General features: G+C 41.3%; 1 protein-coding gene across 1 annotated transcript; it reads right to left on the minus strand.

Annotated features, from left to right (window-relative positions):
* Nucleotides 1-1,452: 1,452 nt before the first annotated feature.
* LOC121917181 (tRNA (cytosine(34)-C(5))-methyltransferase, mitochondrial-like) lies at nucleotides 1,453-26,077 on the minus strand. Its single transcript, XM_042442904.1, has 6 exons — nucleotides 25,700-26,077; nucleotides 19,608-19,717; nucleotides 17,057-17,385; nucleotides 14,573-14,727; nucleotides 12,156-12,277; nucleotides 1,453-1,718 (listed from the first exon to the last, which is right to left on the minus strand). Exons 1-6 carry the CDS (start codon nucleotides 25,892-25,894, stop codon nucleotides 1,457-1,459), a joined length of 1,173 nt encoding a protein of 390 aa, XP_042298838.1. The 5' UTR covers nucleotides 25,895-26,077; the 3' UTR covers nucleotides 1,453-1,456.
* Nucleotides 26,078-26,178: the final 101 nt, after the last annotated feature.

The following is a 26,178-nucleotide window of genomic DNA, read 5'->3' on the forward strand; positions in this document are numbered from 1 at the left end:
TGCCACAGAAAAGAATGCCCCCAGACTCACCAGGAGAGTAGTGTTTCAGTTGTTGAGTGGAGGAGCAAGCATTGCAAGGCATCTTGTTGTCTCCAGACATCGTCATCATCTCAGAAGCCTGGACAATTTTTCTGGCTTCCTAGATGTCACAAAATTGAAGCCAACAGAAAACTGGGCCGATTGGCCAGGGTGGGCTTTTACAAATCCTCCTTAGATTTTTCACTCAAGTCCATTGGGTGGACATAAAGCCATCCTCATTTAGTGGTATGGGGCATGGTTTTGTTTATTGCTCTGTCCAATCATGCAAGATAGTCACACAATCTTGCTGAGTTTTGCATGAGATAAGATCCAGTTTTGGGGAAGATGGAGTTTCTAGGCCTATCAGTGAGTTGGGGCTTCCCCTATGGGACCTTAAGAATGTGGGTAATATGATTCAAACCAAACATGAGGATGGTTGGCCTAGCCTCATTCCCAGGTGGCAGGGGACCCATCCAGTGGCTTTCACCCATGCAGAATCCCATGTCTACCACTCCATGTAGTTTCAGCAACCAGGCTTAGAATCAATGCCCAACAGCTGGGTGCCCTGATGTATGAGTCTGGAGCAATGCATGATTGAGCCTTTCACTGGTATAACCGATATGGTTATGGCCTTTCCCAGTCCAACCTCATTGTGTCTCTGTGGACTACTGCAAAGCATAGATCCTCCTAGACTGAACTCGCAAGAGACAACTTTATAAGAGTTGTATACCAAATCCTAGAGGTGGTATGCATAATTTCACTCACATTGGTTCCACATACCATAATGATTCTCTCAGCTTCAGAAGAAGGCAAAGCTGCTCTGGACAAATCTTGCCAAGAAAACCCCCAAATAGGGTCACCTTATGGTACCCATAAGTCAGAAATAACTTGAAAGCATGCAGCAGCAACAATAAACTACTTTCTCATTCCTTTTCACCTGCCATATTTAGGGTTTTGGCTATAGAAGCTCCTCCATATACAAATAATCTAGAAAAAGATTTAGAAAAAAAACCAATGTAGGTTGGATTTTTTTTATAACAGTACAGTGTAGTACTATCCTGATATGTCAAGTTGTTCTGCCTTCTGTTTTATTGCTTTCTAATGAGCAATGGTGATGTTGGTTTTGAAAGCTAACACATTCATAACATGTTACTTTTTTTAAAAAAAGAAAAGTAACTTTAAAACTCAGATAAAAAGATAAAAATTGTTCCAAAATAATCTTCCAAAAGTAACATGTACAATAATGGCAGTCATATTGAGCAACTGCACTCCAAAATGTACTACTGTGTCAGTGAGTTAATGGACAAGTCAAAATGTCAGCAACTAAACAGAGATTATTGGATTTTGAAACTGCATGTTCATTCTTTAAATTCAATAAATTGCAGTCCTGCCAACAATGTGTCATTTTGATTTAATAACATCACAGGAGTCATGTGCATCATATTTTCTTTAATTTAGATATATACATTGGTCCCCATGCTTTCCCCCTTTCTGGAAGTACTAAAAGTTCATGAGGCTGGACACCTGAAGCAAAAGTGAATTCCTGGGATGCTGAACTGGCCAAGGGGCCCATATCCACTGGTTGAACATTGCTACAAGAGTTAAGGATGTAAGTAATGACATCACTGTTTTCGGCCTTTGACAGAGTGCATGTGGAATAAACCAGATACCCTCCAGGACGCAAGGCTTTAATTGCAGACCTGTAAAGCAATCAAAAGGAACAAATATATTGAGCTAGATTTTGTATTAGAAAGTCTTGCAACAAGATACAATACAAAATTATCTTATGCGATTTGTCATGCCGAGCATTTGCTCAACCCCCCCCCGAACCCAATGAATTCAAAGTTTTTTGAATTGCATGAATACATTCTGAAATGTCTTAGTTGAACAAAATCCACTTACTTTCCTAAAATATAAATATATTTTAGTTTTATTAAGTCCTCCATTAGACCAGAACTCTGCAATTCTTATTAATAGTGTTCTGCTGTGACTGTAATGCTGACTTTGCCCAGATTCTGTGAAGATCAGATGCTTTCACACATATGCTGGAGGGGGGGGGGGAGACCACCCATATCTGCATGTAGTGTCAGAGATAAAGCTGCAGCTATGGTGCATATCTTTTAAAAACTTATACCTACCACCACTTTTCAATTGAAAGTCACTTTTTGCCATTTTATGATGTTACCAACTTGATAAAAAATATGGGGATCCATGGATGCTGAATTGGTAAGAATGCTGTAAGAATAACATGCAAGTGACTGCTGTTTACAATCAGTTCTTGAATGAACTGGACAATGTAAAATTGTTCACTCTTTGTGGGGGAATTAACCACAGTGTTTAGCCACCAATGAAATATGTTGTACTGCAACTAAAAGAGGGACCACTCTGTTGAAGATCTCTACTGAACCAACATTTCATAGAAATAATCTATCAACAAACACAAATTAGGAGTCCTACAAATGTGATGGTAAGGTATACTATGACTAATTTGTGTCGGTGGCATCAGGATGATTACAGGAGAGAAGGAGTAAAAAGGACATAAAAATGAAAGGAGACAGAGAAGATTTCTGTACTATGTTAGAGGAATTTAGGTTGTAAACACATACATACTAACCTAGGAGTATAACCCATTGAATTCAGTGGGACAGCTCTGAGCAAAAACACATTTATTTATTTTTTTTTGTGGATTTTTCAGGCGATGAAGATGCCAGCCACAGATGCAGGCAAAATGTCAGGAATAAATTCTTCCAGGATATGGCCATAGCCCAAAAACCCCACAAAAAATATGGATGCTGGCTGTGAAAGCCTTCAACTTCCCCAAAACACATAGGTTTGCACTGCTAGTGCCTGTATACCACTGAAATCACTGGAAAGACTAGGTTGGTCCACTGATTTGAATTAAATGTATGCATGACTAACTTTATCTAAACCAAATAGTAATATCATCATCATCTGGTCCTATAAGGTTGTTGTAAGAGCCAAAGAGCTGAAAAAGCCTGGAGTTGGAAGGCAACTGCCCTCTCGGTCACTTTGCCCAAGAATGGTAATAGGGAGACTAGTCTATAGTTGTTTCTCACCAGGGGATCCAGGGAGAATTTTTTTAAGAGTGGTTTAACCACTGCTAATTTTAACTTAAATGGAAATTTACCCTCCCTGAAGGAAGTGTTGATTATTGATTGTAATAAAGTAGTCACAACATCCCCACCCTGGACGGTCAGCCAAGATGGGCAAGGATCAAGGGGGCACGTTGTCTTCCTTACACTTCCAAGGAGCTTTCCACATAATTAGTATTTATAAACTCAAAATGATCCAGTTTAACAGAGTCCACGGAGTTGCTGAATACTTCTCTTATTTTTCCTGTTATAATATCGACATCAAGATCAGCCCGTCCGAGAGATTTTATCTGCAAAGAAGTCATTGAAAGCATCACAGCAGGCCTTAGTTGGTTCTAGTAAGAAGTTCAGGGTGGGAGACAGTTGGGTTAGCTCTTTAACCACCCTGAACAGCTCTGCTGGATGAGACTCTGCAGAGGCAATACGTGCAGCATACAAAGAATTGTTTGATGTACTTATTGCCACTCGGTAAGAATCCAATAGGTTCTTATGGAGTGTCTTGTGGGATAGACGGCTGATGTTTCCGCCAATAGTGCTCTAGTCGTTGCGCAGCCTGCTTCATTTGTCGAAAATCTTCCATATACCAAGTTTTTTTATTTGAAGCAGGCCTGAAAGGACACTTGGGAATGATGTTGTCTATAGCCCTGGTAAGGGCTATAGACAGGTATCAACCAGGGCATCAACAGAATCGCCATCAATCCCAACCATAAAACCTTCTAGGGCTTCTTGGAACCTTTTGGTAAACAGTTAAAGGTGTACGTACATAGAGAAAGAGAAATAATATAAGCAAAGCAATTGAATTTACAAACTCCACTTCTTTGAAGCTTTTATTCAGTGACTAATTACATATTTTTGTCCTGTTAGGAAAGCTGGCATTAATTATATCACTAACTTATCCATTCTTCATATTAAGAAAAAAGATTTTGGGATAAATTACAAGAACACCACGCTGCACTTCAACGCTGCCATCTCGTGTTTGCCATTAGAAGCTCTTTTTAACTGAATTCCAAGCTGGTTCTGATCAGCGGGAAAGCAATCCCTTCTGAGCCACTCAAGCAACTGAAATTACATTTACTTTCATCCCTGCATTTCTTCTTTTGAAAGTGATCATAGATTTTGTTTTCCTTTTAAAGATCAACCTGGCCTAGCACGTCATAGCTACTCCACTTATATTTGTTGGTTGTGGCTACACAACAATCAATCTGAAAAGGCCAGAAAATCCCTCCTGTATCCACAGCACACAATTTACTATATGCCTGTGAAGCAAAGCAATGTGGTGGCACAGGGGAAACTCAAGAGCAGTATGAGAAAGTTAAATATGCATCACTCCTCTTATTATACTGGGCATGTGTGTCCTGATGTATAAAAACTAGTGAACACCAAACAGTATTTCTGGCAGAAGAGCATTTTGAAAGTGGTGTGCTGTGCTTTTATCTTGTTATTTTCAAGATTTTTTTTTAACCAAGCTCTTTGAAAAGAGAATTAATTGCTTTTAGCTAAATTTTGTTTCATATTATTGTAAGCCACTTTTGGTCCTGAACTGGGAGAAAAGCATGGTTCAAAATAAATACAATGAACAAAGGAATCATTTCCAAGTCTTGAGGCGAGGCAAATAAAAAATCATCATCATCTTCGGAAAACACTTTCTGAACTGTCTCCCTCTGCATAGCCATTTGTACTTTTGTTTGTTTTATTACCCAACATATTTCTTCTAGTGTGATATTTTAATGTTTATTAATTTCACATTTTATATTTCTAATTATAGTCCTCTGATAATTATAGTGTTGGGGGAACTGTTTTTTGTTCCATTAAATGTAAATAACAGCCTCATTCTTTAACAGAATTCTCAAACCAGAGACCAAAAAAAGAAAGAAAGAAAGAGAAAAAGAAAAGAAAAGGATCACAGGCAGGAGACAGCCAGAGAGAGAAAGGATGATGGAAAAGATATTCCTTCTTCTATCTTTGCAGGGTTTCAGAGCTGCAGTGGAAGGAATGTGAGACACAGCAACACACAAAAATACACTGTCCCAAGAACAGAAACACTTTCTTCGATGCTGCAGTGTCATGACTAGGCTGGAAGCTCAAGGAAAAAAATGTTAAGGTATTAATATTTATTAACTTTATATCTCAACTGTCCATCTCAAGGGGGTGTACATGGCTCTTCTCCCCTGTACTTTATAAGCGTAATAGCCCTGTGAGGTAAGACGGCCTGACAGTGAGTTTTCTGGCTTGGTGAACGTGCATCTTCCAAATCTTGTTCATGGAGCACAGTTACTCTCAAGTTGCCTGTCAAATTATAGCAACCCCATGAATTCCATAGTTTTCCTAAGCAAGGAATACTGAGCGGTGGTTTTCCCAAGCTTTCCTCCAATATGTAGCGTATAGCAACTGGTATTTGTTGGTGGTCTCAAATCCAAATAACAACCAGGGCTGACCCTGATGAATTGGGCAAAACTATGGCTTACTAACTATGGCTACAAGTCTATATCCAACCTAAAAATGAAACTTCAATTCATACTAGTGTTATTCTGGTGTTGAAGAAGGAGGATTAGTCTGACATCAATCCCAGGAAAGATTCTAGAGCAGATAATTAAACAAAGAGTCTGTGAACATCTAGAGGGCAATTCCATAATCACAAAAACTCAACATGGGTTTCAGAGAAACAGGTCATGCCAGACAAATCTAATCTCTTTCTTTGATAAAATTACCAGCTTGTTAGATGAAGGGAATGCTGTGGATATAGTATATCCTGATTTCAGTAAGGCCTTTGACAAGGTTTCCCATGACATTCTTGCAAACAAGCTTGTAAAATGTGGGCTAGACAAGATAACTGTTACATGGATTTGTAACTGGTTGACCGGCCGAACCCAAAGGGTGCTCAACAATGGCTCCTTTTCATCCTGGAGAGAAGTGACCAGTGGGGTCCCACAGGGCTCTGTCCTGGGCCCAGTGCTATTCAACATCTTTATCAATGACCTGGATGACAGAATTGGGAGCATACTTATCAAATTTGCAGATGACACCAAATTAGGAGGAATAGCTAATACCTCAGAGGACAGGACCAACATTCAAAATGACCTGAATAGACTAGAAAGCTGGACCACAGCTAACAAAATGAAATTCAACACGGAGAAATGTAAGGTATTGCACTTAGGGCGGAAAAATAAAATGCACAAATATAGGATGGGGGACACCTGGCTGAACGAGACAACATGTGAAAGGGATCTAGGAGTCCAAGTAGACCAGAAGTTGAACATGAGTCAACAGTGCGATGCGGCAGCTAAAAAGGCCAATGCAATTTTAGGCTGCATCAATAAAAGTATAGTGTCTAGATCAAGAGAAGTAATAGTGCCACTGTATTCTGCTTTGGTCAGGCCCCACCTAGAATACTGTGTCCAGTTCTGGGCGCCACAATTCAGAAAGGACATTGAGAAACTGGAGCATGTCCAAAGGAGGGCGACAAAAATGGTGAAGGGTCTGGAAACCATGCCCTATGAGGAACGACTTAGGGAGCTGGGGATGTTTAGCCTGGAGAAAAGAAGGTTAAGAGGTGATATGATAGCACAATTTAAATATTTGAAGGGATGTCATATTGAGGAGGGAACAAGCTTGTTTTCTTCTGCTCCAGAGAACAGAACCCGGAACAATGGATGCAAGCTACAGGAAAAGAGATTCCACCTCAACATTAGGAGGAACTTTCTGACAGTAAGGGCTGTTCGACAGTGGAATGCACTCCCTCGGAGGGTGATAGAGTCTCCTTCCTTGGAGGTCTTTAAACAGAGGCTGGATGGCCATCTGTCTTGGATGCTTTGATTTGGATTTCCTGCATGGCAGGGGGTTGGACTGGATGGCCCTAGTGGTCTCTTCCAACTCTATGATTCTATGATTAACTTGAATGTATGGGGAAGACTCCTTTGTTGCTCTCCACTTGGAAAAGAAAAACCTCCCCATAAGTAAAAAGTCCTCCATGAAATTCAGAAATTAAGTGGGTTTCCCCCTCCATATTTAAGACCCCTATGCAGGCATAGAGGAACAAAATTAGGAAGGGAAATGGCTGGAAGTGAGGGAAGTGTAAACTTCACCATGTGCAATCTTGCTGATTCTGAAAAGTAGGGGTTCCAAATGCATGGAGCTGCTGCATGCACAGAAGATACTATTCTCTTCAGACTTCGATTCTCCAAATATGGGGAACAACAAAAAGGGAGAAACTGGCCTGCTGTCCTCTATTAATGCATTCAGGTTAACCCTGTCTCTTGAAAGCTTGAACGCTACAGTGGCTTCCATTTCTGGTTTGAAGATAAGATTTGGTTTGTTACCAGCACAGTTAGCCAAATGCATTTCATCTGAATCACTGGAATGTTCAATGAGAAGAGAGATCTTGTTAACTACTTAGCAATCACCTGCTAGATTTGGGCTCTGCACATTCATCTGTAAACAGAAAGCAGAGGTTTAGCTTAATGCTATGTGTGAAATGTAATATGCAGTTCGATCCTGGCAGCCAAAGCACAGTTTGGCTGCAACATCTCAGCCAGTCCATAATATTTTAAAATGGGTGAAAAGATAGTAAGCAAAACACACACAAGCTGTAAATTACCAGTGTTTCAAAATCCTGCAAGTTCATGGCAAAAGATGAAATGTTATAGTATTATACTTTTACTACTATTGTTATAGTATTAATAACTGACTTTTATTTCTTTCAGCCAAGGGGCACAACAAAAATGGGATATATAACAATGGATTAATCCATGTGTTATTGCTTCCTTTATGAACAAGAGGAGGTAGACCTTTTTAATATTCAGTGATAATTAATATTCAAAACTCTGGCAGGAAAGTTATTGTTTGCAGCTGCTGTTGCTGCACTGTTCACCTATTTTGGAATGTTTTCAGCAAAAACACAGCTTCTCTCTCTCTTCTAGATAACAGGCCCAATTGGATTAAATTAGCACTTGGGAATCTTGGGTTGTTTGGATTTTTCTCTACCAACAAGGTTCTTGCCATCAAGCATGTTCCATCTGAGGAGTATAATCTAGAATGATTTATACAAATTTGCAAAAATTTCACCGAATGATATATGCTTCTTTGAGTCTGGAGTTCAGAAATTGGATTCCATATGTCAAATACTGAAGAGAGAAAACTGAGGGAGGTCAGTGTTTTAAATGTGATTGATTTCTCGAAAGGAAATGGGTGACATGATGCATTACTGCAATAAGACACTCATATTTCGGTTATAAATCACAAGCTTCCTTTAGACCTTTTCCCGAGGAAGTCATGCATTAAAAAAAAAAAAAAACTCCCCCCACCCCAGACCAACCTACACTTGCACTGCCATTATGAGGGCTTTCCATAAAGAATACTACTTTTAGGAAAACAAGCTGTTTTATTTCTCTCTAAATTCATCCTGACAGCCGGTATACTTCTCAGATGAAAGACAGCACTCTATTAAAAAGCTTTAGTATTTGATCAATAACCATAAAATAGCATATAGCAGGGAAAAATGAGTAAGGAAGGGGGAGGGGAACTTGCTTAATCTATCCATTTCCTCTCGCCCAATATTCTATTGTATTATGTGGCTGTTCATTTAAATTTTCATTTGTACTTGTCCTTGTACATAAAACAACAGCTGCAATTTAAGCAACAGTAAACCAGGGAGACGTAATTCAAAGATACGAGTTTTCCTTAGGACAGAGATGAAAGTTAGGTAAGTTATTCAGACAATTCCTTTAATTGCATCCATTTGTCCAGCAGTATGCTAAATGAAGTACTGTATACGCATGTATAAGTCTAGAAATTTAGGTCAAAAAACTGACCCAAAAACCTAAGTTGACTTACCCATGGGTCAATGTAAGTACTTTATCTTAACTCTTATTTAAAAGAAGGAACCATCCCCTGGTGAAAGGCAAGAGTATAATCTGTCCTGGAAGCACTGACCCCCTCTACTCTCTCGTCCATGCAACCTTAAGAGTGAGCACAAAGATTTTGGAAGTTCTTTGACATTGTTTTGCTTTGCTTCGTCCTTTAGGTCCTTTGTTATATATCCCTAGTTTTTACCCTCGACTTATCCAAGGGTCATATCAAAATCCATAATTTTGGCACTCAAATCTGCCCTTGACTTATACATGAGGTCGACTTATAGTCAGGAGAACTTTCCAAATGACAGGATGACCTAGTCATCACACGAGTATATACAGTAATGAAGGCAAGGCCTATACTGCCATTAGGAAGTCTGCCAATCCATGTCCTACTGATATGAATGGAAGATACACAAAAACCAGGGCCAGTCCTGACATTAAGAAGAGAGAAGCATGTGCCTCAGGCAGCAAAATCTGGAAGACTAACAAATGGCAACCACTAGTTATGCCTGTATGTTGGAGGACAAAACTCATTATATAATCAGCCTCTGATATCCATGGATTCTGCATTCATGGATTCAACCATCCATGGCTTGAAAATATTTTAAAAATAAATAAATCCAAAAAGAAAACCTTAATTTTGCCATTTTACATAGGGACACCATTTATATTAGGGAGCCCTGGTGACATAGTGGTTAAATGCCTGTACTGCAGCTGTTCACAACCACAAGGTTGTGAGTTAGATCCCAGGGCATCAGGGTCGACTCAGCCTGGCATCCTTCCATAGCTTACTAAATGAGTATCCAGTTTATTGGGGGCAATTAGCTTACACACTCTAAACTGCTTAGAGAGTGCTTAAGTGCACTGATAAGCGATATAGAAATGTACAGTACTTGCTATTGCTATACTTACTACACTGTGTGTAATGGAACTTGAGCATCCACAGATTTTTGTATCTGCAGCTGGGTATGCCCACTGTACCACTCAGCCTGTCCTGCACCCTCTAAACTGGTGTGGCTCAGGTTCAACGGAGGACTTTGTCCTATCACCATTTTTGAAGTAAAATTCCATTGCTAATCCTTTTCATGGAATAGAATGGGAGCTAAGTAGTGGCAACAACATCTTGCCCTTCAACTCAGGCAGATACCTTGTGCAGTTCCCACTGCATTTAGACTTTTGTGTGCCCATAAATTTGTTTAACTGTTGTATTCTGCACCCCACTTTGTGTGACAATCCCCAGGAATTCTACTCAGACCTACCGGGGTTTCTCACTCCTCACCAGTGAAGATTTTTAGTCCCCTTACAAGCCTATGGCGCAGTACAGACTGCTGAAAACTGCGGTCTACTGGCGCCTGTTTTTCCTCCACAGGGAAGCTGCAGCCACCAAACCACATGGCTTCCCTGCGGAGGAAAAAGAATCCGCAAAGAGCGGGTTCTTCCCCCCCATGCCAGTTATGTCATGAGTGCGCCAATGGCGCACTCACGACATAACTGGTGAGGCACAGCGTATGGATGCTATGCATCCATTACATCATAATAACAATGCCCGTGTACACGGAGTGCTGCCATTATTGCGCCGTCAGTATGTGCTAGGGTTAGGGACCGTGCAGTTGCTGCGCGGTCCCGTAACCCTAGAACGGCGCAAGCATGGCGCTTTAGCATTGTGTGTACTGCACCTAAATTTCCCAGAACACTTTCTGGAAATTAAAACAATTTGAAACTGATTTCCATTTATAATGCAGGTTGCTCCAATGAAAGCCCAGCGACATCTGACAAGGAACCATATAAAAACCTCATTATAAGCTTTATGATGTGGTGAGAAACTCTGACAAAAACATCAGAGAAAATTATGCAAGATGTTGGGTATGTTATACAAGAAGTTATACATAATGTATGTTCCCATTGGAACATCCACGAATATGCCATGTTTATAGCAATAGCAAGTACATTTCTATACTGCTTATCAGTGCACTTAAGCACTCTCTAAGCAGTTTACAAAGTGTAAGCTAATTATTTATGATAAACATGATCCTGTTGTTCTCTGGCTGTGATTTTCCAGATGTTTTGGACTTCAGCTCCCACAATCACTGACCACTGACTGCTGGCTGGGAAGTCTGGGAATTGAAATGCAAATTTCTGGAGGATTAAAGGTTGAGAACCACAGGTCTATAGCACAGGAGATATGTGGCACAAAGAGACTGCCTTTTGTCAACTGGGCTTGACCATTTCCACCTGTCTTGCTCCAACTCCCTCCTAGTCCTAGTAGCCTTTGTAATGAATGGCAGGGACAGACAGTGTCTCTGTGGTTACAATGAGAACACAACAATTACCACTTACCTTGCCCCACACCCTTCATAAAACAGCTGCATTCCCTCAGGAATAAAAACATTCAGGGACCCCAGATGTACCTGAAACTAGTGGATAAAGAAAGAGCTGGAAAAAGCCACCTTTTCTCTCTTAGCTACATAAGTTTTTTCTTTCACTTTGTGCCAGTAAGCAAACTCTTGGGGATGGATGGGACACATTGCTCCCAGAGAGGCACCGATTGATCAATTGTGTAGGTCTTTTAAAATTAGGCCTACCCTTGTCCTATAGCAGTATCATCTTCTCTAGAGACTTTTATTAATTTTTCTTAGATAATGAGATGACATTTGATCAGGGTTCATTTTTTTGTGGATTATACCATCCAGAATCCTTCAGCCACTATAGCTGCATTGGTGTTTTCCAAGCACTGTATTTTCTATTTCCGTCTATTTAAATATGTTCTTTATGTTAACAGTTAAACCTGGCAATGACACAATTTTTAAAAAATTAGAAAGGTGTGTTTTACTCAGGCTTCAAGAATTTTGTTCTACTTTAAAAGATAAGTGGAAAACTCTCCTGGTTTCCTGTTTCTCCCCTCCCTTCCACTGTCCCCCTCCTCAAGAATGTCCTAGTTACAAGCCTATTGCTCAGCATGAAGAGCAGAATGACCCTTTCTGTACACCATGGTAGTTATTAGAAGAAGTCAATATAACTCTTTACCTTTTTAAATGATGGCTGACTTACTGTGACTGCATATGGAGAGAAGAATATATGGGTCAGATTGATGCAGAGCTTGAGAAATACAATTTAGCATGTCCTTCAGCCCAGGGTTGTGCATTACTGAATATCAGTTTTTGTTCATACTTCTTACCTTAGCAGCTGTATCTGTACAGCAGATAATAGCTTCCTTTGTGCTAATCGCAGGGTAGCCTGCTGGATATCAGAAGAGAATAACCAACTTCTATCATTTGAGCAGGGAGCATCCACCAGTACCTAAATGACCAATAAGAAAAATAAAATAAAATATGGAAACTTCTTTCATATAGTCAAGAAAATTCATTCATTCATAACACAATTAACTTACTGACAAAATGAATGGGGCAGATCAGTGTCTTTTAGGCCACAGATCCCATGTTCACTAACCATTTTGCCATGCTGTCTGGGGCTCAGAGGAGCTGTGGTCCAGAACACGTAGAGGACACCAGATTACCTACCACTGTCACACATAAACATTATGTTTATCTAAGAATTAGACATTTTATTGGATGTCATGCACTTTGTATATTTTATTCATATGCAAAATATATCTTCCTTAACAAATATTTACAGCAGTGCAAAACAACTCAGAAATTTCTCTTGATATGCATTAATCTGTAATGGCTAATGGCTGCAACACAGAGAACATATCTTTTGCATACAGAACATCTCAAGATCAATTTCTGATATCTCTTGTCAGGGCTGTGGAAGATCTGAAATCCTGCAAAACCATGGCAAGTTGGTGTAGAAAATACTAAGCTTAATGGACTAGTAAACTATCTATGATGCTACTTGAAAAACTAATGAACCATGGCCATTTAGTTTTTACATATCCTACCATTTCAAATTCTCACTTCATTTGTCAATTTAACAAATTATTCTGCATTTCTGTAATTTCCAAAGGATTTTACAGACCACATTTGAAATAAAGGCTGTGTTTTATAGATTACAGAAAGGCCTTTTATTGTGTAGAACATGAGAAATTATGATTCATTCTATATGAAATGGGTATGTCACAAGAACTAATTGTCTTGTTGCATACATCACACTCTGGACAAGAAGCCATGGCTGAATATAGAAAAGCAGAATGGTTTCCAACTGGCAAGACAGTTGGCTGTAAAAGGCTGCATCTTATCACTCTATCTGTTTAATATATAAAGAACATGGTTGTGAAAGCAGGATAGTGAAGAAGGCTGTCAGGAGGAAAATTAACTTGTGTCGAAAATGGTGCTGGAAGAGAGTTTGACAGGTACTATGTACTGCCAAAAAGACAAATAAATGGGACTGTGAGCAAATTAGGCCTGAACTCCCACTGTAAGCAAAAATAACTAAATTGAGGATCTCTTATTCTGGATACATCATGGAATAACATGACTCACTGTGAGAAGGGGGGTTTGAGGAGAGATAAAGTGGAAAGCAGTAGGAAAAAAGGAAAAGCATATTACAAGTGGATCAATTCAATCAACGAAGCCACAGCCTTGAGTTGGCAAGGTCTGAGCTCGGCTTCTGATAACCTCTTGGAGTTCAAGGGATCACAGTAGGTAGAAGCCAATTTGATGGCAAATAATAACAACTGGAAATTAGTTTTTAACTTTGATTCACCAGTTAGTTTCCTAAATGAATGCCCTGCAAATGATTTCTTTGAATTTCTCTTTAATACTTCTCATAATTAAGCATTAAGAAGTGATGCCAATATGTCAGTTCAAATGTAATACTAAATCTCCTGCTGGACTTCAGACTTTATGGTGCATGGGAAGGCTGTTTGAAAGCAATTTCCTGTGATACTTTTTCCCAGGAAACAAGTGGTTAAAAATGTATAAAACTGCTTATTAACAAAACTAAATGATTTTGTGGCACAAGTTCACCTGATGCACACAAGAGGATTTATGTAGTTAACTAATCAATTAATGCAGGCTTAGTCTGCATTAACAGAAGGATGGTGTCCAGAGAAGTAGCTTCATTATTTTTTACACTCTCCAGCCTACAATTGGCAAATTCCAAGTGCCATGTTTTAAGGATGTTCATACAATTATGTCCAGAAACAGACAAACAAGATGATAAGGGCTCTGGAAATCCTAGTCCTATGACACTGAAAGCACTGTCACATAGAAAATGGATGAGATGTGTTTTCTGCTGCTCCTGAGGTGGGTGGAAATTATAACTATGCAACAAATCTGTAAGAAAAACTTCCTAGTGCCAAAAATCTCTGAACAGTGGAACAGGTTGCCTCAGGAAAGGGGTTGGCTCTCTGTTGCTGGAGGTATTTGAGCAGAGGCTGGATGGCCATTGGACAGAGATATTCTCATTATATCCTGCACTGAACAGAGGTTCGAACCAGATGACCTGCAAAGAACCTATATGATCTGATATTTGATATCATATCAAAATATGGAGAAGAAATTGAACACAACTATATGAAGGATAAAAGTTGGCATACTCTTTTTTTGTTGCAGTTTTTACAAGGAAAATTAAGAACTATCACTGAGACGGTTGTGCTGAGACCCATGAAGTTATCAGCAATTATAGACATACCTTGTCAAAACTTTCAGGTTGGAGATTTCCAATCTGTCTTCCATCCCGCTGAGAAAGAATAACTATGTTCATCACAGATTCTGGAATGAATGATTCCAATGTCTGCTTCAGCCAATGTGATCTCAAATTATCATATTCATTGGAGAGCAGAAGACCTGAACAAGAATGACATTAGATAAATAAATCTATTAAAAATAAGTTAGCACTATTATGCAAACCAAACTTGAAATTCTATATTCAGAACAATAACCAGAATCTACTGGAAGAGGCAATGTTATGTCAAGAATCAGGGCCATTAATCAACCCCTTATCATGTACAGATATGATATATAATACAGTGGTACGATGAAAAGCTAATTGATATTTGCTCAGGCCAGACGGTTTCTTGACAAATAAAGTGAGTGAATTTGATTCAAAAAGACAGAGGAGCATTTTATTTTTCAAATATTTAATCTGCATTTGCACTGCAGAAATAATCCAGTTTGACACCACTTTAACTGGTTCAATGATATGGAATTCTGGGCATTGTAGTTTTGTGAGACATTTAGCCTTCTCTGGTGCCACAACAAACTACAGTTTCCACAATTCCATAGCACTGAGCCATGGCAGTTAACTTGGTGTCAAACTGCATTATTTCTACCAGTGTGGATGCAGCCACAGATATATACCATGACAGAAAAGTACAATGTGAGAATGGCAGCTGACAAGCAAAATAAATTACATCACAACCACTTGTAATGAAACTGATAGATCTTTTGTGTTGCAAAGCACCCTCAGGAATGGATGGAATTCATAAAAAAGAGTCAAGAGGACAAACAAGGGTTACACCATATTCTGCTAGTTGTTTGTCATGGAACTGCACTCATATGCTGCTTTTATCTGTGTCATATTAAAAAAACGTATTTCTGAGATAAATGTGATAAATGTGGATAGCCAATACAGTCAGGTGGTGGGCTGAGTATGGTGGAGATGCTATTTCAGGGACAGTTTCCGATGGTTTGGAATACTTGGCCAGGTTGAAAGGAGCATTGCGAAGAGACTTTCAGGGGAAAGCCGGAAGCAGGGGAACAGTTAATCTACCATTTCCAGCCAAATGCCTACCAAGGCCCCATTCACACTATAGAAATAAACCAGTGTGGAACCGGTTTAGTTGCATGAAGTTCACATGTGCCCCGACTTCACTTGGTGCAGTTGGGGGGGGGGGGCGAAGTGCATTTTGTATCAGACCCTTTAGCAGTTTTTTTAAGGAGCTGCAACAATCTGCATCTATGGTAGTGTGATCATGTTACCGAATTGATTCACATTGTGCTGCATCATTCCTGGAAATGGAGGCACCCCCATTTAAAATCAATATGGTGGCAAATGTGAATGGCAACAGGGTTAAAATGGCACAGAGAGATTCAATCGTAGTAAACATAGTGGGAACACTGAACCAATTCTGAATCGGTTCTGAATTGGTGCGGAGATGTGAATCTCTTCGCTCAAAAAAGTAAGTGTAAATGGCCCCCAAGACTGCTTGGAAGCAGGGGCTCTAGTCTAGGCCTTTATCACAAATGGCTCCAGTGTAGCATGTATCTTACTCTTCATACACTGCCTAAATCTAGAACAGATTATACAGGTTGAGTCTCCCTTATAGTCTCCCATATCAGAGGTGCTTTGGATTTCTGAGCTTTTCAGATTTTGGAATATTTGCATATGCATAATGGGGTATCTTGGAGATGGGACCCAAGTCTAAACATGAAATTCATTTATATGTCATATATACCACATACACATAGACTGATGGCAATTTTATCCACAATATTTGTAATAATTTTGTGTATGAAACAAAGTGTGTGTACACTGAACCATCAGAAAGCAAAGGTGTCACTATCTCAGAGCCACCCAGGTAGATAATTTTGGATTTTGGAATATTTTGCTTTTTGGAATTCCAGATAACGGAGACTCAGCCTGTATGGTGGTCCATAATCTCCCTCAAAAATTTTCCTGGGCTCTGCAATTACTTGTGGCACATTGAATTCCTTCCCCCCCCCCCCAAAAAAAAAACTTTAACTGAATCATCCAGTTGATGAAACATAGCTGTGCCCACTGACAATAATCTTATCTCTACAGAATCTTAGAATATAGTCTTTTTATTTCATGTCTCTGCACTTCATGAGCACTTTCTCTCTAGAGCTGACCTTGCAAAATTGGAGTATCACAGAGATGATGTGAAAATACCAGAGGACTACAGAATATTTCTTTTCATGTGCCTTCAACAAATGCACAAGAAAATTGGTGCTAGGTGGCAACGGCATAATAGGCAGATTGTGTTTGAGATAGAAATTAGTTCCTGATGTGCTGGCTTTTGACTGCAATAGGGAAAAGGAATGCCATGAGAGTTTTCTTAATGAATGCCTCTGAATTACTCACTTAATGGGTTATTTAGCAATCTAACAGCCAATTTGTGTATGTTCTAATTGGTTTCAGAGAGCAGTGGCTTACCTGGCCAAGCACACTGAAGTGTTGCTATTGATTTACCCCCTGGAGCAGCACACATATCTAAAATGTTTTCTCCATTTTCCACTTCCAGGGCCAGCACTGCTAGCAGTGATGCTGCATTCAGCAGGTAGTATTCCTTCAGTCTACCAGCTCTGTGTTTTTGAGCAGGGAATCTACCAGGAGTACTACAGATGTAACATTTGAATGATGAAATTTCTGGGAAAAGCAGGTGATAGCCTTTCAAATGCAAATTATCCTCCACTTTAGAGGAAATGCTGAATTTATTAAGGAGGACAGCATACTGCCAGCATTGGGGCGCTATAAGCACTTCCCTGGAGATAAATGAAAAAAATATAGATGTTACTGTATTTATTTACAAATAGTAGCATACTGTTATGCATCAATACATAAAATGTGGTAGCATCAGTGAAAATAGGGGAAAAAACCATTCAGGTTTGGAGTGGTACAGAAATATCTACAGTGGACCCTTGTTATATGCTGGGGTTTGGTTCCAAGATCCCCCGTGGATAACAAAATCCGTAGATGCCCAAGTCTCATTAAATATAATGACATAGCAAAATAGAGTCCTTTATAAAAATTGGAAAATCAAGGTTTGATATTTGAAATTTATACTTTTTTGGAACATCTTCAAACCGTGGATGCTTGAATCTGTGTTTAAGAAATCCGTGTATAAGAAGGGCCAACTGTACTACTCTAGGCTGTGGGAAACAGTTATTTTAGATTCAGTTGCATGCAAATACAGTTGGTCCTCTGCGTCCATGAATTCTGCATCTGTGGATTCCACCATTGCCAGTTTGAAAAGATTCCCCCCGACTGTCAAAAAAAGTACAAAACGCAAACCTTGATTTTGTCATTTGACATATGGGACACTATTTTACTACACCATGGTATATAATGGGACTTGCACATCCACAAATTTTGGCATCCATGGGGGCTCCTGGGATGAAACTCCTCTGTACAAGGGCACATTGTAGTTTTCACTGCAGTCAACTGATTTACTCACACTGAATGGGAACCTACAGCATGCAACTAATATATTCCACCTCCTTTATATTCTGAAACACGTAACTGTAGGATTTTTCTCTCCTGTCTTGCCACTCCATGGAACTCAGACACACCACCACTATAAGCATGAAATTTTGGCACAGTTCAGCATAAGGGCTAGGCTGCAGTCTGTCTCCTTTTTCTGTATCAGAAATTACTGCATGGAAGGATTGGTTTGCATGACCATGAAGAAAAAGAAAAGGTATCTCTACGGTCTTCCAAGGGCAAACTTAGCTTGCAAGAAGAGCTGGCACTGATAAAACATTAGAGTGTGATTTTCTAAGGCTAGGAAATAGGACTATCCAACTAATTTTAGGATGAAATCCAGAAAACTATTAAGACAAACACAGAATATATTCTATTATTTTATATTAGTTTATATCAAAACATTTCAGCATATTTGTGTTCCAAACAGATTAACTGGATTTCAAATTGTGGGGACTTCTTGGGTCTAATGATCACCCTCTAAGGGCTAACTAGCGAATATACTGAAGCAATTCTTCTAGACCAGTGGTTCCCAAACTTCAGTCATCCAAGTGTTTTAGACGTCAACTCCCAGAAGCCTGACCCAGCATGGCCAACAGTTAAGAATTCTGGGAGCTGAAGTCCAAAAATCTGAGGAATCAACGTTTGGGAACTACTGTCTAGAGTAGACTGACTGGTCCTACTCAGATTTAATTAATACATACCAAAAATGTTCTCTGCAGTTTCACTGATAAGAAAAAAACCAATATTTTCAAGTTTTAACAAAAAGTATTCTGAAACTTATGAAACATAATCACTTGAGGTTAATTTGCATAGCAAAACACTCTTTTTAAAAAAATGCAGTTGGAAAAAATGTGCAGTTTGTGAATTCATTGTAAACTGTGCAGTTGGAAAAATGTGCTGTTTCTAAATTGTTAATAGTCATAAAAGTAGAAGTTAAAGTAGGAATATCATATGTTTATGAAGCACTTAAATGACAGTGTTTATCAGGCAATTTTGGTGAAAAGCAAAGCGCAATTTTGGTGAAGTTTCAATTGTCACAGTGCAAATTCAATGAAGCAGCATAAACAGTTCTTGCACTTGTGTGTCACCGAACTGGGATTTACACTGGTATGAACCATTTGATTCCCTGTTAGTTAATAAACTAAGGCAGTATGCATTGTTGCTGTACAGTAGGAAAGAACAAATAATCCCTGTGATTGCCATTGATTCATGATTTAAGCATAGAACAAAGCATGCTGTTGACTTTACTTTTAAACTGTGGAGGAATTTGTTCGGTTTGAACATCAGCTATACTGACCCAAGACTATTGTACAGGTCCTAAGAGGTTCACCAGCCCTGTATCCCATAGTATCTGATCTTTCTTTTTTGTACTGATAAGAATAAATATATTTGGAATTTTCCTGATTGTGCTCTGTGCAGCTCTGCCACACCTACTGTAACTATTTTATGACGCAAAGGGTGGCGGGGAGTGTATAATGGACACAAAGAATTCAAAACTGACCTGACTGAGTTCCAGGATTCTCCCAGCTCCTTGGAGTATTGTTTCTCAAAATGATCAAGAACAACCTGGCATATTTGCTTTTGAAGCTTTGTTTCTGATTTTGTTTTAAACTGGGAGAGATACAGGGAGAAAGAAGTCAAATACTAGTCTCAGAGATAATCATATGCACTCTAAAATCATAGAATTGTAGAATCGTAGAGTTGGAAGAGACCACTAGGGCCATCCAGGAAATCACAATCAATGCATCCCCGACAGATGGCCATCCAGCCTCTGCTTAAAGACCTCCAAGGAAGGAGACTCTATCACCCTCCGAGGGAATGCATTCCACTGTCGAACAGCCCTTACTGTCAGGAAGTTCCTCCTAATGTTGAGGTGGAATCTCTTTTCCTGTAGCTTGCATCCATTGTTCTGGGTTCTGTTCTCTGGAGCAGCAGAAAATAAGCTTGCTCCCTCCTCAACATGACATCCCTTCAAATATTTAAACAGGGCTATCATATCACCTCTTAACCTTCTTTTCTCCAGGCTAAACATCCCCAGCTCCCTAAGTCGTTCCTCATAGGACATGGTTTCCAGACCCTTCACCATTTTAGTCGCCCTCCTCTGGACACGCTCCAGTTTCTCAATGTCATTTCTGAATTGTGGCGCCCAGAACTGGTCACAATATTCCAGGTGGGGCCTGACCAGAGCAGAATATAATGGCACTATTACTTCTCTTGATCTAGACGAGGGGTAGGTAACCTGCGGCCGCGGGCCGGATGCGGCCCGGCGAGGCCTTGGGACCAGCCCCAGCCCAGTCCTGCCGCCGATTGCCGCCGGGGCATTTGGCGTCTCGCACGAGGGGCATGGTGGGGCAATTGTCTATAGAAGCCTCAGAAACATGCATTTATCTTAACATTTTTTTTTAAAATCAGCAAAATTTTTCGCATGTCCTCCATGTTTTATTTAAAAAGTGCCCTCCATTTGAAAATTTTGTCCTACATTTGTCCCGGTTTATTTATTTATCTAATTTTTTTTAAAAAAATATTTAATTATTTATTTTTTGGCTTCGGCCCCCCAGTTGTCTGAGGGACAGCAACCTGGCCCCCGGCTCAAAAGGGTTGCCTACCCCTGATCTAGACACTATACTTTTATTGATGCAGCCTAAAATTGCATTGGCCTTTTTAGTTGCCGCATCACACTGTTGACTCATGTTAAACTTGTGGTCTACTTGGACTCCTAGATCCCTTTCACATGTTGTCTCTTTCAGCCAGGTGTCCCCCATCCTATATTTGTGCATTTTATTTTTCCGCCCTAAGTGCAATACCTTACATTTCTCCGTGTTGAATTTCATTTTGTTAGCTGTGGCCCAGCTTTCTAGTCTATACAGGTCATTTTGAATCTTGATCCTGTCCTCTGGGGTATTAGCTATTCCCCCTAATTTGGTGTCATCTGCAAATTTGATAAGTATGCTCCCAATTCTGTCATCCAGGTCATTGATAAAGATGTTGAATAGCACTGGGCCCAGGACAGAGCCCTGTGGGACCCCACTGGTCACTTCTCTCCAGGCTGAAAAAGAGCCATTGTTGAGCACCCTTTGGGTTCGGCTGGTCAACCAATTACAAATCCATGTCACAGTTACCTTGTCTAACCCACATTTTACAAGCTTGTTTGCAAGAATGTCATGGGGAACCTTGTCAAAGGCCTTACTGAAATCAGGATATACTATATCCACAGCATTCCCTTCATCTACCAAACTGGTAATTTTATCAAAGAAAGAGATTAGATTTGTCTGGCATGATTTGTTTCTCTGAAACCCATGTTGACTTTTTGTGATTATGGAATTGCCATCTAGATGTTCACAGACTCTTTCTTTAATTATCTGCTCTAGAATCTTTCCTGGGATTGATGTCAGACTTACTGGACGATAATTGTGGTTTCCTCTTTTTTTCCCTTTTTGAAGATGGGGACAATGTTTGCCCTCCTCCAGTCTGCTGGCATTTCTCCTGTTTTCCAAGAGTTCTCAAAGATTATTGCCAATGGCTCCGATATTACATTTGCCAGTTCTTTTAATACCCTTGGATGGAGTTCATCTGGTCCTGGAGACTTAAATTCATTTAGATTAACAAGGTATTCCTCTACTATCTCTTTACTTATTCTGTGCTGAAATTCCCCTATTCTGTCCTCTGCTCTATTATCCTCAGGTTGAGCACCCTTTGCCTTTTCTGAAAAGACTGAGGCAAAGAAGCTATTGAGTAATTCTGCCTTTTCTCTGTCCCGTGTTAACATTTTGCCATCTTCTCCAAGCAGTGGCCCTACCATTTCCTTCTTCTTACTTTTGCTGTGGACATATCCAAAAACGCCCTTTTTGTTGTTCTTAACCTCTCTAGCAAGTCTGAGTTCATTCTGTGCTTGAGCTTTTCTGACTTTACCCCTACACATGCCTGCTATTTCTTTGAATTCCTTCTTCGTGATTTCCCCCTTTTTCCATTTCTTATACATGTTCTGTTTAAAACTTAGCTCAAAATACCTCATATTGGAAGGGTACAAATAGATGACAACCAAATATACTGCTCTGAGCTTTGCCCTGTATAAAGCATAGTCTAATTGTAATGCCTTCTGTATGTTTTAGGTATACAGTACTACATTTATTTTAATTGATAAACCACCTTGAATCGTGGGTTTTAGGAGAAAGTGGGGCACAAATAAAATGGTTGTCTCATCACTGTTTGCCCACTACCTGGGACTGTTTCCATTACAAGAAGTGATAGTTCTGGATTCAACAAGCAAAGAAACACACTATCAGAGGCCAGACAGTGTATTTTCAGAGGAAGCATTTTGCAGCTGCTCCGTTTAAGTTTGTTTTGCTTAGTTAATAGAGTACTGTGCTTATCTTTATCCATTTTGAGTTGACTTTTTAGGTGGAGTTAAGAGTTTTTGGTAGTGTTCTATGTATAGGGTTGCCATAGTGCCGGACCTCCAAACCAGGAAAAATGTAGGACAAAATTTTCAAATGTAGGACATCCATCCATGTGTCCTACATTTGAAAATTTTGTCCTACATTTCCCCTCGCGGCGGGGAGCGGAGGCCAAGCGGCGACGGAAAGCCTCCACTTAAGGAGGCATTCCCTCCCCGCCTGGGCCCCGGGCCTCGCCGCAATCGGAGGCCAGGATCAGGGCCTCGCCTCCTTCCTGGCCCCCGCAGGAACCAGGAAGGAGGCGGGGAGAGCGCCGGCGATGGCCGAGGCTTCGCCTTGTTCCTGGCCCCCGCAGGGACCAGGAAGGAGGCGGGGAGAGCGCCGGCGATGGCCAGGGCTTCGCCTCATTCCTGGCCCCCGTGGGGACCAGGAAGGAGGTGAGCAGGCTGCCGGCGATGGCCAGGGCTTTGCTTCCTTCCTGGCCCCCGCAGGGACCAGGAAGGAGGCGAGGAGGCTGCAGGGAGGCGGGGAGGTTGGCGCCGCCTCCCTGCAGCCTCCTCTGCCCCAGGCCTCGCTGCCCTCCTTTTCCTCCGCGCGGCCATGCACGGTGGAGGAGGAGGAGGGCAGCGAGGCCCTGAGGGTTGCCTAGCAACCCCGCTGTAACCGGGCTTTTCCCGGTTTTTGGCTGCACCCGTGCCGTGACCGGGCAGGTGCCGCCAAAACCAGGAAAGACCCGGTTGCAGCCGGGTTATGGCAACCCTATCTATGTATGCTTTTTGGTACAGCTTACACATATTTATTACCTTGTATCTATTCTGCTTTTGATGGTATTTATATTTTTTACTGGTTGCAGATATTATTTTTATTTCACTTTGTCACTATGTTGCATTCTCTCTTACTGTTCATGTTTCGTGTTTACGTATCTCTTAAGTGTTATTTTGTTTTTCTGAATTTTAGGGTGAGACCCTGCCCTTTTGTTAGAATATAAATAAAGTCATCACCATCATTATCATCATCATTGTCATCATCTCCTCAGTTTCCTTGTAAAGATTAGGAGCCTCTCTGCAGTGTCCAGTATAAAACAAAGGCCCGGTACAGACGGACACAAAGCGGCGTGGTGGTGCCGATTCTGGGGTTCTGGGCCATACAGCAACCGAGCAGTTCCATTATGAAATTAGGTTATCACTAAACTTGCAACTTCAGTCAATAAAATTTAACAACAAAGCTAATTTCCCTTTTTTGTCAGAAAACTTCCAATTTAGGGCTGAAACAGATGGCACTAAAGGGGCAATGTGACATCACCCCTTTCAGCGTAGATTGAGGCCATGGCAACCGGAAACCACAGCTCCGATCCAGCTATTTGCTGCCTCAAAAAGGGGCAGCAAAATGTAGGTCTTTTTTGAGTTGGCAAAAGGGCACCCTTTACACCACAGCTTTGCAGTGCTCCTGCGGTGTGCGTTGTATGAAAGATGGAGTGCCACAACACTGCCCACTGTCTGGTTGGGTGGGTGGCGTGATGCTTGAGGGCAGCGATGGGCCGTCAGTCATCGAAACGCCACACCCCACACCGCCCCCAAGCCAGTGCTTACTGCTGGTCTTTTCCAGCCCTTTATTACTAATATAGTTGATTTTAAGTAGTTTCCCATCTGTGGGCTTGATGAAGTTGTATTATGTGTGTGTGTGGGGGGGGGGAATCATCTCTGCATCTCTTCTAGCTACAGAATAGCTTGAGTCAGTGCCAACACTGGTGTCATTCCAGTGGCAAGTGAAAACCTTTGGAGTTAACTGATGCTAAGTCGACCAATTTATAGCAACCCCATGGATGAGACCCAAGTCACCCCGCCAACAATAACCCTGCTCAGTTTCTGCAGATTCACAGCAATGCTTTCATTGTCTGAGTCAATGCATTTGTAATGAAGTCTTCCTCTTTTCCTAATGGTTTCTATCTTGCCAAGCAGGATTGCCTTCTCTAATGAGTCATGACTTACCATGATATGTAGAAAGTATTACAATAGTTCAGAACACATTGCAGAAATAATCCAGTTTGAAACCACTTTAATTGCCCTGGCTCAGTGCTAGGGAATCCTGGGCATTGTAGTTTATTACGAAACCAGAGCTCCCTGACAGGGAAGACTAAATATCTCACAAAACTACAGTTCCCAGAATTCCCTAGCATTGAGCCAGGCCATTTAAAGCGGGCTCAAACTGGATTATTTCTGCAGTGTGTTTTGGACCAATGTCAGTTTAGTCATCTTGGTTTGCAGGGAGAGTTCAGGCTTGATTTGTTTTAGGACCCATTCATCCTGAGGGGGGTTCATTTCAGGGTGGGGACTGTAGTTCAGGGAGACGTTTAGCCTTCTAGGTCAGACAGCATTGGTGCCACAACAAACTACAAATCCCTGGATTCCATAGCATGGATCCATGGTCGTTAAAAGCAGTGTCAAACTGGGTTATTTCTGCTGTGTGGAGGCAACCTTAGTCTCAAAGGTGCCCCAAGAACCCTTCGCATACTCTTTTTCCAGACTATCACAGGCTAGGTCTTGAAAATCCTATCATTCACGCAGCATGGTTCCCAAACTCGCAGAGGTGACCAGGCCTGTCCTCCTTTCCCAGGGCCTTGTCCTCCATCTCAATTAACCTCCTGCCCCAGGAGCAGGAGCGCCCAAAGGTCCTCCCTTTGGAGCATGGCTGAGATAAATGTGTTTACATTTCTATGACCCTAAACACACTGCAGAAATAATCCACTTTGAGACTGCTTTAACTGCCCTGGCTCACTGCTATGGACTCCTGGGAACTGTAGTTTGTTATGGCACTAGAGGCGCTCTCTGACAGAGAAGACTAAACGCCTCACAAAACTACAGTTCCCAGAATTCTCTATATAGCATGGAGCCAGGGCAGTTAAAGCGGTCTCCAACTGGAATATTTCTGCAGTGTGTTTTGGGCCTGTGAGTGCTTTTCAAGCTTTTATTTGGTCATGGCCTCCCATTTTCTCTCAAGTGAGTGTTTTACATTAACTCTCCTTTGCAGTGAGGGGGGCTCTGGTCGCCCTGCAGCAAAACTTAGGCCCACAGGCCGCACTCGTTACCACGGCAACAGGGCTCCGCTCACTTCCGGTCTGCACCGGAAGCGGGCTCTGAGGCGACATAAAACTAATAACTATACTAGGGGCCACTGCGGGGGAAGGTTCGTCATTCCTCACCTGTCTCTCTCCCAACCGGCCGCTCGCCCAAAGCCGAACCCGGGAGAGCCGCAGCAAAAACATGGCTCCTTGGCCACGGAAATAGTCCCACCTCTCTCGTTCCGCCGCCTCTGTTGCCCAGACTAAACCACAGCAGCCCTCGCAGCGCGGCCCCAAAGGCTGCGTCTGCATTGGAGCGACGATGCGGGTTGGCATCGCGTTTAGCTCCCTCTTGTGGAAAGCCCTGGGTTTTGTGTGTGAATCTATCACAGCAATCGCCAAACTTGGCTCCCTCAGATGCTTTTGGACTTCAAGTCCCAGAATCCCTGGCCATTGACCAAGCTGGCTGGGGCTTCTGGGAGTTGGAGTCCGACGCTCTTGCGAGGAGCAAAGTTCGCGGACTCCCCCTGGTCTTCCAAGGCCTTGAGCTAAAGTGGTTCTCAACCATTGGGCCTCTATAGATTATTTTTTGAGACGTCAACTCCCAGAATTCCTGAACA

Source organism: Sceloporus undulatus, unplaced genomic scaffold (assembly GCF_019175285.1).
Source record: "Sceloporus undulatus isolate JIND9_A2432 ecotype Alabama unplaced genomic scaffold, SceUnd_v1.1 scaffold_12, whole genome shotgun sequence".
Taxonomy (NCBI): Eukaryota; Metazoa; Chordata; class Lepidosauria; order Squamata; family Phrynosomatidae; genus Sceloporus; species Sceloporus undulatus.